Source organism: Phodopus roborovskii, unplaced genomic scaffold (assembly GCF_943737965.1).
Source record: "Phodopus roborovskii unplaced genomic scaffold, PHOROB, whole genome shotgun sequence".
Lineage (NCBI taxonomy): Eukaryota > Metazoa > Chordata > Mammalia > Rodentia > Cricetidae > Phodopus > Phodopus roborovskii.
This window is the reverse complement of record NW_026125391.1, coordinates 9,171,052-9,188,844: the sequence shown is the minus strand read 5'-3', so window position 1 is coordinate 9,188,844 and position 17,793 is coordinate 9,171,052. Positions and strand designations below refer to the sequence as shown.

The 17,793-nt window shown below is 39.1% G+C and overlaps 1 protein-coding gene across 1 annotated transcript in view; it reads left to right on the top strand.

Annotated features, from left to right (window-relative positions):
- Window positions 1–10,237: 10,237 nt before the first annotated feature.
- The window catches only part of Etv1 (ETS variant transcription factor 1), an 85,882-nt gene continuing 78,326 nt past the window's right edge, over window positions 10,238–17,793 (top strand). The window contains exons 1-4 of the mRNA XM_051175081.1: window positions 10,238–10,516; window positions 10,937–11,068; window positions 11,860–11,947; window positions 13,271–13,318. Coding sequence (XP_051031038.1) covers window positions 11,024–11,068; window positions 11,860–11,947; window positions 13,271–13,318 — 181 coding nt within the window. The 5' untranslated portion in view covers window positions 10,238–10,516; window positions 10,937–11,023. The remainder of the gene's footprint in view (window positions 10,517–10,936; window positions 11,069–11,859; window positions 11,948–13,270; window positions 13,319–17,793) is intronic.

The window sequence follows — 17,793 nt, the reverse complement described above, 5'->3', positions numbered from 1 at the left end:
CCAAATACACATGAAAAACCAAGGAGCACTAATATTACTTGACACCATTGCTACAATGAGTGATTGCAATCTGTAATCTAAAAGTGAACCAAGAACAAAACCCTGAGTTTTATTTAGAGTGTGTCACACAGATACAAGGAAGATTTGTAGCTCTCTTTGATGTGCTCACATGAAATGCCTGTAGTCAAACGGCTATTTTTAAACTTGAGAAGAAACTCGGGACAAAAGGAACATTTTAAATATAAAAGGGAATTCAGGAAGATCACAAAGAAGTAAAATCACTATTACAAAGTTCAAAGACACATTGTTCTTCAAATATCAAGAAGCTGACTTAAATATCATTGGTGACCCTTATTCAGGGGAAACTTTCTAGGATTTAAAGAAGTGATGGACACAAGGCCATCCTCTGCCCCCTTTCACAAACTGCTTGGTTTTGGACCACTATTATATTTTACTTGCTTGAAACCCAGTCTTCTGTTGTGTCAGACTTTTGAACTCAGAAAGGAGATCTTAACTGCAAGATAATAGGTGTGTTGTGACAGGCATCAAGTCAGCTAACTACCAAAGACAGGGAGAGGACTCTGAAGTGTCAATTCTCTGAGCATCAGACAGTCCCTCATCTGTGTTAGGGACCAATAATTGGCCCCTGCATGGATGGGAGACAGAACTTTGTTTTCATTGTGAGAGAGGAAGTCAGGCTGCTATTTGTGTCAAGCATAGTCCTGCAAATCCTCTATAAGATTGTATGGACAGATCTCAATGAAGACTTGCCTAGAGAAGAAATCTCTATATAGTGTTGGAAAACCCTCTAAATGTACATGGATAGCAACTTGTATGGAACTCCTCTTCTGCTAGGCAATTCAGTTTGTTGGCGTATTTTGTCCTTGCAGAATTTTTTTTTTTAAATAATCTATATGTGCAATTTGCAAATGTGGAAACTGACACTTGAAGGGAAATAATCTGACCTGTATTGGAGCTAGACTTCTTTCCAGTCAATGACTTGTGAATGCTGTCTTTCCATTACTCTGGTGTAGTGTGTGTGTGTGTGTGTGTGTGTGTGTGTTTTCCTCCCAACTGGTATGTCCAGCAAAGCCATTTATTAGGAATATAAAAAGCATAGGATTTATTTAATGAGAGTTCAAGCCTTTCATTTAATAAATAAGAAATCAGCAGAGGCACTAGTACAACTGGGATTGTGAGTCATATACTTTGGACACTTAGTTGTTACAAACATCGATGTTACATCTCTAGAAATCACAGAGAACATATGCTTCTGTGCTAAAAAAGAAAAGGAGATAAACCTGTACATTTGAGAAATACATTGAGCTCTGTATCACTTTTAAATCATCATTAGAGCAAAATTCTATTTCCCAGCTTTTTGAAGTAAGATTGAAAAACACAAACGTTGCATTCATTTAATATACATAATGAATTTTACTTTCAATATTATGGTTGAAACCTGAAACTTCATACACATTAGCCAAGTGCTTCCACTGAAATATATTTCCAGACTCCACACTCTTTTCCCAACATTTTATTCATTTATTATTATTGTTGTTGTTGATGGTGGTGGTGGGTTTTTTAGACAAGGTTTTTCTGTGTAGCCCTTTTTGTCCTGTAACTCACTTTACAGACACAGTGGCTTTTAACTCAGAAATCCACCTGCCTCTGCCTCACAGGTGCTAGGATTAAAGGTGCATACCACCATGCCTAGCTCAACTTTTTACTTTGAGTCAGTCTTACTATGTTTGTTGTCCAGGGTTGTTACTAGTAGTTTTCCCGCCGGTCAGTCCCACAGCCACGCCACCCCAAATAACACACACAGACCCTGTCTTAGATATAACGCTGTTGGCCAGTTACTTGTTTCTTATAGGCTAGCTGTCTTAAATATCAACCCATTTCTATTAATCTAAGTATTTCCACATGGTCTCATCTTACCGGAGAGTGGGGCTGGCCTCTGCTCTCTCCAAGTTCTACATGCTAACTCCTCCTTACTACTTCCTCTCTCCTTCTTGTCTCCTAGTCCCGCCTATCCTGCTTTTCTATTGGCCAACAGTGTTTAATTCATTAGCCAGTATGTGAAACATATTTACAGAATGACATCTCCCATCATCTCCTTTTTTCTGTCTAAATAAAAAGAAAGGTTTTAACCTTAATATTTTGTTTGTCTTTGTTTTTTGTTTTTAAAACCATTTTTAAGCTTTTGTTAAATTTTAAGTGGAAGTTCTTATTAGCCATGTTGGCACCATATTGTTACGAGTATGTTTTTCCTGTCAGCCTGGTCATATTGCCGTACCAGCCCCAAATAACATACAGAGACTCTGTATTTGATATAATTTTGTTGGCCAGTTATTAGTTTTTTATTGGCTAGTTCTGTTTTAATTATTAACCCATTTCTATTAATCTAAGTATTTCCACATGGTCTCATCTTACCAGAGAGTGGGGACAGCATTTTGCTCTCTCCAGTCTCTACATGCTGACTCCTTTTTACTCCTTCTTCGAATCCTCCTTGTCTCCTAGTCCTGCCTATGTTGCTTTTCTATTGGCCAACGGTGGTTTATTCATTAACCAGTATGAGAAACATATTTACAGAATGACATCTCCCATCACAGGGTAGCTTTGAAATTGTGATCTTTCTGCCCCAGTTCCCACATAGCCAGAATGGCCGGTCTGCTCCCTCAGACTAAATTTATAGTTTTAATATGTATGTACATTGTGAAATGATTGTTACAATCAAACTAACATAGCCATGAACGTATTCATATAACTGTCATACATATGTACATGTTTGCTTGCTGTGGAATAATTCTTTTGTATACTATGAAAATTTGTCACTCCAGTTTGTTTAATAAAAAGCAGATTAGCAGTAGCCAGGCAGGAATTGTAGGCAGGACAATCAACCTAGAAAAATGATGAGAAAAGGAAGGGTGGAATCAGAGAAGATACTGGCCAGCTGCCAAGGAAGCAGGTAACAAGCCATGAGCCACATGGCAAAGATAGATATGAATATGGATTAATTTACTTGAAAGAGTTAGACAGCATCCAGCCTGAGCTATCAGCTGAGCATTTAAAATTTATACTAAATCTCTGATTCAATTATTTGGGAAATGGCTACCAGTTATCTGGGAGCAGCATTTGGCACAGGAAAATACCACCTATACACAGGTGCATGTATGCATTCCTTCATGTTGGAAACATTTGAAATCTACTATGAAAATCAAGGACAACATTATCTTTCTTAACCCAGTCATCTGGCTGTGAATTCTGAAATACCTGGAACTCTATCTTCAAGACATCAGATACTCTTGATTAGCTATATGACAGCCGTGCATCCTCATGCTACAAGAACAAACTTTCACCTTGGGCCATTTTCTGCAGATGTTTGGCCCTTCTTAGATCTCTAATGGACAGTTTTGATTTTATTTTGCTTTGCTTGTGTAAACAAGGGAAAGAACTAAGGCTGACAAAATGCCTCTATAAAATTGATCTATAGGCAAGAATGTAGAGCATTTTCTTGACTGATGACTGATGAGGGTACAGGACAGCCAACCCAGAGTCAAGCGTGCCACTTCTGGGCAGATGATCCTGGTTTATATACAAAAAGCTGACTAAGTCATGGAAAGGAAGCCAATGAACTGTGTTCCTCCATGGCTTTTGTTTCACTTCCTACCTACAGGTTTGCTGGTTTGAATTCCTGCCCTTCATGATGGAATGTGTTCTGTGATAGGAATGTGTAAGCCAAATAAATCCTTTACTTCTCAACTTGGTTTAAAAATGTTTGTTTGAAGATTTGTTTGCCTTTATGAGTGTTTTGTCTGCATGCATGTGTGTTAATCACCTGCATTCCTGGTGCTCTTGGGCACTGGGTTCCCTAGAAATGGAGTTACATACAGTTGTGACCTGCCATATGGGTTCTGGGAAGAGCCAAACTCCTAGCCGTCAGCAAGAGAAGCAAATTTTCTTGGGCAATGAGTCATCAAGCCATCAAGCCATCAAGCCATCACTCCTGTCCCTACCCTCTGCCCCCACTTCCCAAAGCATATCAAGTTGTTTTTGGTCATAGTTTTTTTTTTTTTTTTTTTTTTGGTTTTTTGAGACAGGGTTTCGCAGTATTGTTTTGGAAGCTGTCCTGGAAATTGCTCTGTAGACCAGGCTGGCTTTGAACTCAGAGATCTGCCTGCCCCTACCTCCAGAGTGCTGGGATTAAAGGCATGCAGGCCACCAATATCTGCTTTAGTCATAGTCTTTCCCACAACAAAAGAGAGCAAACTAGTCAAGGCTAGTATCTGAATTCTATTTATACTTTGGAGGAAGCCATTCAGAAATATGCCATCTGTTTATTAACTCATTCACCTGACAATGTACACAAAACTGTCTTATGTCACTAGAGTTCTGTGTTTCGGGATATTTGATTGCATTATGATATTCTGAGACTATTAATAAAGTTAAACCTTGAATCAAAGAATGGAATCAACAACTGTCTGACTGGAAATAGCCATGGAGGACCCAGATAGAGAGGCACAGGAAGAGAAAGGGAGGGGCTTGGAGAAATTCTTGGCCTTCGCAATCCAGGAAGGTAGAAAGAGAGGAACAGCTAATCCTTGTTCCATTGCTTCTTTAATCTATCAGGTTTTTACCCCAGTATCTGACTCTCAAGTTTTATTAATAATATGACAATTTAGATAAATGCTTTGGTTCTGAGGATTTTATCAGTGGATAAACGGTGACAAACATTAACAGGGAACACAGAGGTCAGAGAAATGTCCCTTAGATATCAAATAGTGCAGGTCTCTCTAATGCTCCAGTGGTGTTCAGAACTAGATCTAGAAAAAAAAAAGTTTGAGGATATGTATACTATACATAGATATATCTGTCTTTACTCACACTATCTCCTTAAAAAAAAAAAAAAAAATATATATATGGAACCATAGATCATGTTCCCTGGTTTGTTTTCTTTACTACTTCTTTTGGAAATAAGTCACAAAGACACTTGAAAACATAAATATGCACACAACAACTGAAATCATGGATAGCACATCAAAGTCAGTATGAAAGTACGGGAGACAAAGGAAACAAGACAAACAGAAATTACAAAAGTGAATAAGGGCAAAACTGACAGCCTATGTCCCTTCACAAGGAATGTTATCTCCTGTAAACATTACTTCCTGTTGGGAGTTTCCACCCCAAGCACTTATTTTCTGTAAACAGAAGTTTCTGTCATGCAAGCCACTCCCATGTAACCCAGGTGGAAACTCAATATTAATTATACTTAACTAATAGCTCAGGCTTGTTACTAGCTAACCCGTACATTTTATCTACACTAGGCCACGTGGCTTGGTATTTCTTCTCAGTATGACATGCCATTTTGCTTCTTTCTGGGTCTACTCATTACTCCTAGGCTCTACCCTTCTTCTACCAAGAATTCTGAGTTTGGCTCTCCCACCTAACCTTATCCTGTCCAGCTATCGTTCAGTCAACTTCTTTATTAAACAATTTATTCTCACAGGAACATTTGACAGTTTTCTGTTGGAAGACAACAGATTTATGAGTTCTGGACTGTTAAGTTTCAAACCTGTGACAAACTAGCCATGGTGCCTAGTTAACAAATCAAATCCACCTGGCCTCCAGGTTCTCCCAGCATCCCTCAGCCCCTACCTGTTAGAGAGTGACTAGCATACCCTGCTCTCTACCCTGAACTCTCCAGCCCTCTCCAAGGCATTCTTCTCTATGTAATGCAGGCATTTTGGTACCCACCCCTTTTTGTATCTTTGGTCTCTTGGCTCCTGGACATGATCTTCTCTCTTTCCATCCCCTTATCCCCACATGGCCCAGGTCAGTCTGGTCATGTCCACTCTGTACTCTCCCAGATGTCTCTGTGTCTGGGTTATGCCCTACAACATATTTATAATAAACTTTTTCCTTTTACTTTTACATTAGGCTTTTTTTTTTTTTTTTTTTTTCCCATTCATGGCACAGTGTTACCAGTCTTTTATTTTATTTTATTTATGTTTTTGCAGGCATGCTGATTTCGGTTGCTGGACATAATTTGAATTTTAAATGTTGTCTGTGAAGGTCAATGTGTGGGTCAAGTAACACATGTCTGACTATACACATTAAGCACTTCCCCTTGTACTCCAGGGTTCAGACCCCTGCATCCAAGCTCCAGCTCACAGTGCCCAAGACCCAATGCACCCAATAACCTGAATTCCTAAGACATTTCTTATATAATCTCATTTGAGAACCAGGAAAATCACATACATAGAAAAAAGAAAAAGAAACAGGTACATTATCATAATTGAATTCCAAAACATTATAATTCATAAACCCCAATGCTTTATTGGTGGGATTGGATTGCATCCAGAGTTTTTCTTCTAATAAATATTTCTGTGGCAGTTGTGGGATTTTTCAAGACAGGATTATTGGCTCTGACTTATGGTTTAGCAGACAGTTCCCAAGTTAAGGACCAGGAGATAATATAAACTCATCTTTAACACATTACATAAAATCCAAGATACAGTGTATGTGAATTCCTTTGCTCTATCATCTACATTTCTGGGCATTAGGAGTCATTTTTTGACTTCATGGTAAAGAGACTTTCACTAGATGACAGTGGTTGTGTCATGATAGAGAGGAGAATGTCTTCTACCCTGTATTTCTTTCTCTTTTTTGTTTGTTTTGTTTGTTTGTTTGTTTTTGAGATAGGGTTCTTCTGTGTAGCTTTGACTGCCCTGGAACTCACTCTAGATACCAGGCTGGCCTTGAACTTACAGAGATCCTTCTGCCTCTGCCTCCAAAGTGCTGGGATTAAAGGTATGGACCAACACCTTTGTCTTTGTTTAACACTCTTAACTGTCACCTCAAATTCTTGCTTGCCTTGAAAAGATATCCCCGTGAGGTTTTCAGCTATCTATCATCATGCTGATGGGACACCATCTTTCCCCTTGGATTATTTCCACATAGCTAATAATTCTTTATAATGGTATATCTTATACTGAACTATTTAATGTAGTCCTATGGGGGAAAAAACTAGGTCATCAAGAATTCACTTATATGCTATTTTATTAAAATAAATTTAAAAAATTGCTAGTTTACATAATATAAATTTTAGAATTTTTAATTTTCATTATACTAGTAATTTTATTTTACTTACTTTTTTTTTTCCCTCTCAGAGGAGAGGTATGTGTCTTTTTGTATTCCTGACTGGAACTTGTTTCATAGACAAGGTTGACCTCAAACTTGCAGCCATTTTCTTGGCTCTGCCTCCTGAGTACTGGGGTTAAAGGCATGGGCACCCTGCTTGCTATATTAACCATTTTTAAAAAGTTAGGACCATAATAGTTTGTATTTTTATAGACAAATTATAAATTAAACTACTTAAGAACATACATTTTCAATGTCATAAGTCAACTGCAGAAAACCACTAATGCATATTATTTTACTTCATAAAATAGCAGCAAAAGAACTATAAAACTTTAAATAACTTTATATACAAGTTTAACAAAAATCTTTGCAAAAAAAAAGCATTGGGGAGAGGCTATGTTCTTTCAAGTGCTCTTATTTCAAAATCCAAATGGGATTTCAAAATGCAAGTAAATAAATGTCAAAGCCTCTTGGCCTCTGAGCTGCCATTCTATGTTTGAAATCTTGCCAAAGTTAAATTTTCCATTCAAGGAACACTAAAATATACTAAATGGATTTAAAAAGACAATCTCAAAAAGTTGTGGAAACTTGTGCAACTTCAGAGTACCTCTTCTTGTGCATACAGCTGCTTCTGCAGCCATTTTCCATCTTTGTAACCCAAGTGGAAATTAAAACCTTTAGTTACCTTCTGCTACTGGACTTACCAAGAGTAGAACATAGCTAGGCACCAGGCTAATTCCTGGTATTTCTGTAAGTAGCCAGGAGAAGAGCAAGCAAGAGAGAACATGTCTCTTCTACAATGAAGCTAGAGAAAGAGAGCTGCAGAGGTAAATGGTCCATCACAAAAAGCACATACTTAGCTCAGCAGTTTGGCTGCTTAGAGCGAATGACTGCTTAGTCAAATAAGAAAATCACTCTCAACTACTGAGAGAGTTGCAAAGGGGAAACTCAGAGCTGCAGCAGCAAGATGGACCATCCTAAGGGAAGAGGGGGCCTGTGTAGGGGTGATAGGCTTTGGAAGCCAGAACTAAAATTGTCAGCCAGTGAAAACATGCACTAAAAGAACCTGGAGAGAAAATGACACTGGGATAAATCAAAAGTAAAAAATGTAAACAAAAGAACCTTGGGTGGGGGGGGGGGGGTGGAGGAGAGCCGCTCAATACTTCTATAGAGACAGCTTGCACTTTTAAACAGCCTGTTGCTAAGAGAAAGCAAAAGTTGTTAGACCTCTCTAACCCCCACTACCCCCCTCCCCCGCCAGTTTTCTGTTCATCAGCAGGATTTTCCCTTAGGCAGGAATTATTTCCTGTGAGTGTTCCTTTAACCTGGACTTCCTCCTTCTCACTCTCTTCTACTTCTCTCAGACTAAAGGATACTTTCCCTCATCTAATGTGGTTTGCTACCAAGGCTGCATAGGGGAGGTAGCGACTGATAAAAACTTCAGTGGTTTTGAGAATTTGGCCTTTGTTGTGTCTTTTTCCTTGTCCCTCCACACCCCCGACCACGTGACCCAGAGAGATCGGGATTTTGTGAATGGAGCAGAAAGGTGGATCAGAGGAAGGCACGGGCAACGCCCCCTGCTCGAATGCAGCCAATCCGCTGGCGGAGCGCTGAGGGGTCAGCAATAAACAACAATGGACTGGAAATCTCCGGTTCCTCATTGGCTGCAGGGACATGCTAGCCGGGCCTTCGGAGAAGCTCCTCCCTCTCCCGGTTGTCCTGGATACTTGTCCGGCTCTGGCCTCCAAGAAGGGTTTTGGAAACTGTTGCTGTCTTGTCCCGGGTTTGCAGGTCGGCGGGGTACCAGCTCTATTGTCCCCTGTTCGGGTTGCACCCTCACAAAGCACTCCAGAGCTTCCCGACTCCAGCTTTACTGCGCCCGGAACGCAGCCATCACCCGGGCTCTGATGCAGTTCCCTGAAAGGGGACGTGCACCGTGCTCTGACTACCCTGGGGACAAGCGCTAAGTGTGCCCTGGAAGACTACACTCTCCCCAAGTTGAAACGCAAGAGTGTTTTGTCATAGACCTTCCTCTTCCTCAGCGTGTCTGGAGTGCCAGGCGCGCACGTTCCCATTCTAATGTCTCCACCATGTTCCATTTAAAGAAACAAACTTTCAAATAGAAATGGAGAGCCGCAGCACGTTGCTCAACGGGAAGAGCAGCTGGTGGAAAAGTCACCAGCCCTGGTCGCCGCTAGGGTCTCAAGTGACTTTCAACACCAGGGAGCTCCCAGCCAGCTCCTCCCGGCCTCTCATTCCGGGTGGGACAGGGGCTACGAAGGGGACTTCTGCACTAAGCCCCACGGGCAAGCAGCTTCAGATATGTCCCCGCTTCCAAACGTCCCATCATTGTCCTTGTAACCCGAGCTCTCCCGCTCACTCCTCCCCTCCTCGGTGGAGGAAGTGAAATCCTCAAGTACAGTAAGTGACACTCTCCGCCTTTCTGTATACAAAACAAAAGCTCCGGAAACGGCGGGTCGGAGGTGGGGTGGGGTGGGGGACGTCTGAACCACACAGTCCTCCCCCACCCCTCTGTGGCCCGCAGGAGGTTTCTTTTCCCTCACCACTCTCCGGAGTGAATCTGATTTTTATACTTTCTTCGCCTTCGCTGCCCCGCACTCCTCCGGATCCTCCCTCCCGTTGTTTCCACCTCTCTTAAGAAGCAGCTTATCCAGCTTGCTTTCCTTACAGGCATTTTTTTTTTTTTTTAATCCCACGGACAAAAGGAGGTCGTTTCAGTTGAGGATGTATTAAAAAAAAAAAAAGATTCAATAAGCCCTATAGTGCTGAAAAATGGGAAAATAGCTTGGGCCGAAAGGTGGTGGGGAGCGATGCTGGAGCGTGCGGTGGGCTCGGGGTCAGACGTAGAGAAGAGGAACTGGGGACACTGGCTTTGTAGATCTGTACCTGAACCTCAGGACAAGGTTTTAAGTATATCTGCCTAATAATGGACCAAACACGCTAGGAAGGAGAAATGGTTGACTCGGTACACTAGGTTTCAGTATCCCCCGGGTCTTGTCCAAAACAGCAAGTTAGGAAGGGTTCCTTGGTGGTTTTTCCTGGGTGCGGACCCTGCGCGTTTCCGCAGAGCGGTCGCACAGTCAAGAGGGGCGCGAGAGACCCAAGGGAAGGGGCCGAAAGCCGCCTGATTGACAGCCCGAAATCTGATCTTGTGAAAGAGACGTGGAGCCAATGGGAGGCAGCGATCCATCAGTTTGGATTGGAGGCCCCTGGAGGAGAAGTAGAGGAAAAACCACCGAATTGAGCTCTGTCAGAGGCGCTTTCGGCTTCCAAGGGGAAGTGCTGGGCAATAATTAATGTTTTTATTAAATTTGGAGGGAATTTTTTGCAGCCGTTCGCCTAGCGTGGCCTTCAGGTGGGTCTTTCCAACAACTTTTTATGTCTCTCCAGATAATTGCATGGTTGTGGGTTGCAAAAACTATCCTTATGAAAGAGGTGTCTCCTTCTCTTTAGTCCCGTTAGGTGAAAAGCAAGTCTCGTTGATCGCCATTGCTAGTTTTGCACACGTTTGCGAATCAGAGCTGCCTGGGGTACACTGACCGAACAGGGGACGTCCAGAGCGTAAATAAATACACTGCCTCTGGTTAGGACTTTTGATACTACCGAAAATATGTAAATTGTGAACTCTCTTGGCTCTCTTTGGATCCAGGTGAAGAAGGAGGCGTAGGGGAGGGTTATTTTTGTGAATGGGACTGTCGAGGGTAATTAGCTATGCAAATGCAAGAGCTTCATTCATGATTTTTTTAAGCCTAAAAGCCATCTTGTTCCCCTCTAGGTTTATAGAAGTCCAGATTCCGAGGAAATCTCCTGCTAAATGCTCAAAATATAAAACACTGAGCTAATATTTGTGAAGAGCAGCAGAATGGATGGATTTTATGACCAGCAAGTGCCTTACGTGGTCACCAACGTGAGTGATCAGTTCGAAAGTTGCTGTTTATAAACTTGACTCGGACGGGGGTGGGGAGAGCGAGAGAAGCAAAGGGAGGGGGCAGGGGGTTGGGACTGCAGACACTTTATCTGCTTTGTTGCCACTGTAGGGCGACTCTGCTTCTAGAAGCCCCATCTACAAAATGAGCTTACCTTTGAGAGATTTGGCTAAGGCATAGTTTTGTTTTAAGACCCCTTCTGGTTAAAGTGTCCACGATGGGTGGAAGAGAAGACGAAGGGAAGCTGCACTCAAAGTTTGTGGCTGGGTTTGTCTGCCACATTGAAAAGGACGAAGTTGAGACAAATGCTGACCCTTTTTGTTTACATGGGGTGTCTTGGGGGTTGCTTCCCCCCCCTCATTTTCTTGCTTTTTCCAGTTTTCCACTACTTTGGCTTATCTTACTGCGGGTGGGGGGTTGTCGTCTGAGAGGGAATGGAATCGCTTTTAATCTAGAGTTGATTTAGTTAAAAAAAAAAAGAATGAAGTGTTTTAGTTTAATGTGTCGATGCTGAGATTACATGTAACTATGATGAGAAGAAACAAGAGTGTCAGGACCTGCTCTGGGAGCCACTCTCTTGTTGTACTCGCAGCCTGAGCCTTCACTGCCAAAGTCAGACAATAAATATTGAAGTTCTCCTATGAACTTTTTTTTTCTACTCAGAGAGAGGACCCAGTAGGCTTATGTTATGTATGCATGCTTTTTTTTTTTTTTAAATGTGTGACATCTGAGGTTTATACTCTTTTAAAGGATTTTATCTTTCCCTTTGTAGAGTCAGCGTGGGAGAAATTGTAACGAGAAACCAACAAATGTCAGGAAAAGAAAAGTCATTAACAGAGATCTGGCTCATGATTCTGAAGGTGAGGTTTGACTCTGAGCTGAAGCCCTTTCTTACCTACATTCTGAAATCTCCAAAGAAGAGGCCCATCTCAATCTCATCTAAAAAATAATAAACACTGAAACTCTTGAATTTAACATGAACTTTACATGCAATCATTTCCACAGTGAGTTTGCCTTGGAGACTATTTTATCTTGCCACAAACTAATGAAAGAAGGAAATTAGCACCCAACAGTTACCTTCTTCTTTCAAACATTATTTAGTGTTTGTTTTTGTCCATATGGCATATAACTAATCCCCTACCCTGAGATAACAATCTAAAACTATCTAACACCCCTAGACAGAGTAAGCAGCTATGCACACTGCTTACGTTTTTCTTTAAATTTTATTACAAGTTAAACAACATAAATGAAGCTATATACTACTGTTGAAATTTTATGGGTGAGTTTGATGACTGTATTGTGAAGTCATAACGTCTTGTTAATAGGCCTTGAAGTATTCACTAGATCAAATTTCAGGCTAAATGAGTAGTTATTATATTATTTGGTAAATGAGGCTGCAGATTTTTCTGTAAACTGTTGGTAAAATGTCAATGTATTAGGAATTATTTCAACCCTGTGGGGCATTCATAATGGATTGAAGAAACTTAATTACCAAAGTTGAGTTTGAATTTAAATGAGGTGTACAGAATTCTAAACTCCAGCAAATTTTCATTCTTACTAGATATCTCCCCCCACCTCCATGCCAGAGTACAATTTGGAATTGATAATAAACCAAAGTCAGGGCACTGTCTGTCTTTCACTTTTATAAGTCTGCTAATGTAGAAGTTTTTCTTTATATGCCTATATGTGAAGTTGTCCCTGGAGTGTTGAGGTAATTCGGTTGGAAAATATAACTTGGGAATTAATTCAAGTTTTGTTGGTATTTTGTTTATAAACTTAGAAGATGTAAATGCTTTGTCTTTTTAATCTTTACCCTGGTCCTGTTTTAGCCAGTTAAGTGTTGTTAGGAAAGATTTCTGTATGTAGACGTCTTTAGTTCAGCACTTTGGTGAATTTTAGTGCATGTGTGTTTTTCATTCTCTTTGAGCTTGCTTTTTATTTGTTAAAAAAGAAAAAGAAGATAATCGATATTATTTAGTTGTCTAAAGAAATCTCTTAAGTGTCACCTAATTGATGTTATAAGCAAGCAGGATTATTCAGCTACTTCGGAGATGAATGCTATGTTCAGTTGATGCCCTCTAAATTGAAATCATACTGAATGCCAGCATCATGACAAACATTTTCAGTTAATGAAGACTGCAGACTGTTGAGTCTTATGTTTGTGTCTTTGACTTGCTTTTTAGAACTCTTTCAAGATCTGAGTCAGTTACAAGAAACATGGCTTGCTGAAGGTAAGGCAAAAAAAAAAAAAAAAAAAAAAAAAAAGCCTTTAAAGGGGAAAAGCAACTCTAGAAGGGGGTGGAGGGAGTCCTGAACTTGCTGTCTTAATGTTCAACCCAATTAATTGAGCTCTAAAAGAGCCACCTCATGTGTCATGCATACATTAGAGCCTCTGATGAGCTTGTCTTTGGGGACTCTGGGGCTGAACTACCCAGTGTCATCACAAATTACCAGGAGAAATTGCTTCCAGCTCACAATCACATCTGCTTTTGGCAAGAACTAATGCACCAAGACTTCAGGTTCTAAGTCTCTGTTCAGATTTTAATTGCAATTGATCAGGTTTATATTATTGTACCTCGAGAGACCTAGAGTCAGGATCGGCTGGCTTGCTGTTTCCTTTCGAGCGGCGCATATGATTACTTGCTGTTCTGGTGGTGGACTTTTCTGATGGCAGAAATTAGTTTCTCTGGGCTCATCAGGACGGGATGCTTCAAGATTTAAGTGCAGGTGTCTTCTTTCCTCCTTGTTCACAACATAGAACATTAGGTGTGTATCTCACAGTTAGGAAATCTGTTTGTTTCAAGTAAATCTTTTAGTGGGAATTGAGGATTTTAAAATTGTTTTGTGTGTTATGAAGCATGTAATGTTTGTTGAAGTTTGACTTTTGATGTCTTGTCACTTTTATTAGGATTTAATGTGCAGACATTTAGTGTCATTTTGGATTTTAAAAAACAATTCCAAGCTGCAATATATTGTATCTTTTATTGTGTGCAACTTTGTTTATTGAAACAATGAGCTTGTTGCTTGACGTATGTTTATATATGCTTAAGGTGGAAGGGTTTTTGTTAGTATCTACAATTTAAAATTTTCTATTGGAATTCCCATATTTGTGAGATGCTATTTCATGATGTGTGTGTGTGTGTGTGTGTGTGTGTGTGTGTGTGAAAAATGAAAGTTGCTGATATTTAAATATTTAGTATATTTGTTAAATATTTAGTATATTTTGATGTATGTATGTATGTATGTATGTATACTTTCTGTGGGGAATCTGATTCTGGCAACAGATTTTCAAAACACTTTAAAGGGAGGGTCTCCAAATGGAACTCAGGGCTGCTGTAGCTGCTCTGAAGTAGACAGATGAGCTTTTAGCTATGGTCTTGTATGCAGTTGATCAAGTTGCTTTTAGCATGTAAACAAGTTTCTTTGTCTTGTTGATAATTCTAGTTCTTCAAAAGGCTTTTACAATCTTAAATGATTCAAAATCATTTAAGTTAAATAGCTCTTAATTATCCTTTGAAAGGGGGATTGCATTTATATGTTAATGAATGGTAAGTCTTAGTGAAAGTTTTGTTTAAATTTAAGGTCATTTTTGCTTGTCTCTAAATGAAACTTTCTGCAATAGATTACTTAGTATTGCAACATAAAACATGTATTAAAATAGCTTTTTCATGGAAATTGCAAAGGCTCTTGCGTTAACTTTTATCTGTGGGTTTTGTCAAGTTAAAGGTTACGTGGAATTTTCTTTATTCAGGAATTTACTCGCTTATCCAAAATAAGTTACCATACTTACCTCAATTGTTGTGGAAGGTTTATTGGTTCTTAAGATGTTTAGATATGAAAACTGAATCCAAGTCAGTGCACTGGCTGGCAGACTTTGAATGTACATAGCAGCTGTTTCTGTAATTTTAAAGTGTGGATCTGTGGCAGACTTTTATTATTTCAGTGCAGTTTCTTTCTTTCATTTTTCACTTTTCCCTTGTTTTATTTGTGCCTTATGCCTCAGATAAGAGAGCTGATAATTTATCCGAGTTTGCCTTTTAAAACAGAATGGGATTATTTTATCTCTTCATTACCTGCAAATCAGTTCTGAAGACTTATCTTTATATAAAGTAAACCTAGATAAGGATTAATGTATTGGGAGGAACTCGGGCTTTTACTTAGAAAAAAATTCATAAGCTTAATTAAATTCAGAAATTAAACTAGAGTATTTTTAGTTGAATATCCAGGTGTGCTAATGTTTACAAACTGCAGTTTAGAACCATATAAACATTTTCAAAGTAGTTACATTAATTTATCCAGTTATGATGTAAGAAAAATTTATTAAGGTAAAAATCTAATAGTGAGGAGAGTTTTTTAATGTTAATAAACTACATATTTAGTTTTGTCCTTGGCAATTAAATATAATTATTGTGTATATGTATTTTTTATTTGGCTTATCTTATAACTTATAAGAGATTCCCAAAATTAGACTACTTAATTTGTTGCTAGTTTTGATCATTTCTGCTCTTCTGGATAGGCAGAGATTAATGGATTGCTAAACTGGCAAACTATATGACACATAGCCAAGAAAATGACCATAGGTTTTTAAGGCATTTTGATCGTTTAGAAGGAGATGATTGACAATTTACCAAGTTTTCCCCATGAATTAGAATCCCTCTAGGAAGTCTAATAGGATCCTAAAAATCTTTTGTAGACATAAGAATCAAGTTTGCTGCACAGTGTCATATGATAATTACATTACAAAAAAAAAAAAAAAAAAAGAAGAAGAAAATCCTAAAAGTCCCTAAATAGAAATGATGCATCTTAGAATTTTACATATCTTTTCTGTAAGAATGTTTATACCAAGTATGGCATATTGATTAGTCATGAGTAAATTATTGTGGAGTATAAAACGTGTTCCATCTCTAAAGGGCAGTTGAGGTAGATAAGGCAGGACTTTCAGAGGGTAATGATAGAGTTGGTATATTCATTCTACTAAAGTCCTCAGTACAGATAATGATTGCACTCTTCCTTGCAGCTTTGTCTGAAAACAAAGATGGAAAACAGGTTTGTAGAATGTAACTTCACATTAGAAGCACTTTCCCAAGCGCTAGTGCTGCAGTTTAAAGGCTGGTAACAAGCACACCACAACTGCAAATAATCACATTCTGAAGAAAGAGTATAAAGCTAACATTTTCAATGGCTACAGTATCCGATAAAAGGAATAGAGATGATATTTATTTTAAATGTTACCGTACCTGCTTTATATTGAACTTCACTATGGACAATTCTTTATTGATTCCCAGTCCTTTGAATTAGATTGCTACTGACAGGCAATTGGAGTAACTAGTTAAAATGTCACCCTTATCAACATCTTAGCAACTTTTTGCTCTTAACTTGTTTTGAGAGCTATAAATAGTAAGTGCTGTCCAAAACTTCTTATTTGCGGAACAGAAGGGAGTGAAAAACAAGTCAAGAAATGTCTTTCTAAATGTTCCTACCAACATGTACCTGCTAATACAACTTACAGGAAAGTAGAATATTTCAGTGTACATCTCTAATGAAACATGACCACTTTTGTCTTATTTTGTTGTGGTCTGGGTGTCTTGAGGTTCCTGTTATGAATGAGCTTGAGAAAGTTACCAGTGGTGATTCACCACCATCAGGGTAAAAGGCTTTCTGGGACATAGTGAAGTCCTTTCAGGGTGCAACTACAGCTAGGGCTTGGAGTTATATCACCAAAAGCAATGTGCTACACTAAACTTCATTATAATTTCATATAAATAAGGAAATTGATTGCCTTTGGTTTTATGAAATTGTCAAATAATGGTCATGTTGGCCTTGAAATAGGGATGTTACTGCATTTTCCTCAGTTTGCTTCTGATACAAAATTTATGTCCAAATTATGTTTCATGATACTTCCTGGGAATATGAGTTGCTATTATCTCTACATGTGACCTCCACTATACACAGTACTCTTGAGGCACTCAATTTAATTGCTCAGACACTCTACTTTAAAAAGAAAAGAGAACACAATGCTAGCATTGAATATGCTCATATTTCTTTTTCTTATATGGTGCAGTTTTTATAACTATAGTACTTTATGTGGTTATATAAAATAGGATCTGATGATTCACCATTAAGGAAGTCCACACAGGTCTTAGAATTGGGTGGGAGATGAGTCTCATTCGTTTGTGTGCGTGTGTGTGTGTTGTGTGTCTGTGTCTGTCTGTCTGGTGTGTGTATTGGAATAGTGGCTGCTACCATCTGTTTTTTTGTGTGCTAGAAATCTCTGTAAAATGTGAAAGGACACTGATTTGAAGTAAAGCTAGAACAATTGTATTTTCCTTCTAAATATCCATAGGAAGAATGTAAATGTAGCTCATCTATGATCTTCTTTGAAAAGAAGAAAAAATTATTTTTAAATAGAAACTTTGGATTTGGTGAAGCATAGTGTAGTTTTTTCAGAAAGTGCTGACATGTGAAATACTGAACTTTTCCAGTTGACTTACAGAGAATGTGTCTTTCATGCTGCAGTGCAACTCTGTGTCTTTGGTTTATGTACAATTTTGTATTTACAAGTAGTAAGAATAATGACAGAGTCAGGCCTCTGTAGAAGGAGACAGGGAAACTCTGGCTGCAGACTGCTGCTGCCTGCCTGGCCTTTCAAGTTTTCAAGTCACTGCAGGTCAGTTTAGTGAGAAACTGAAGCCGACTGGAGGCCTTC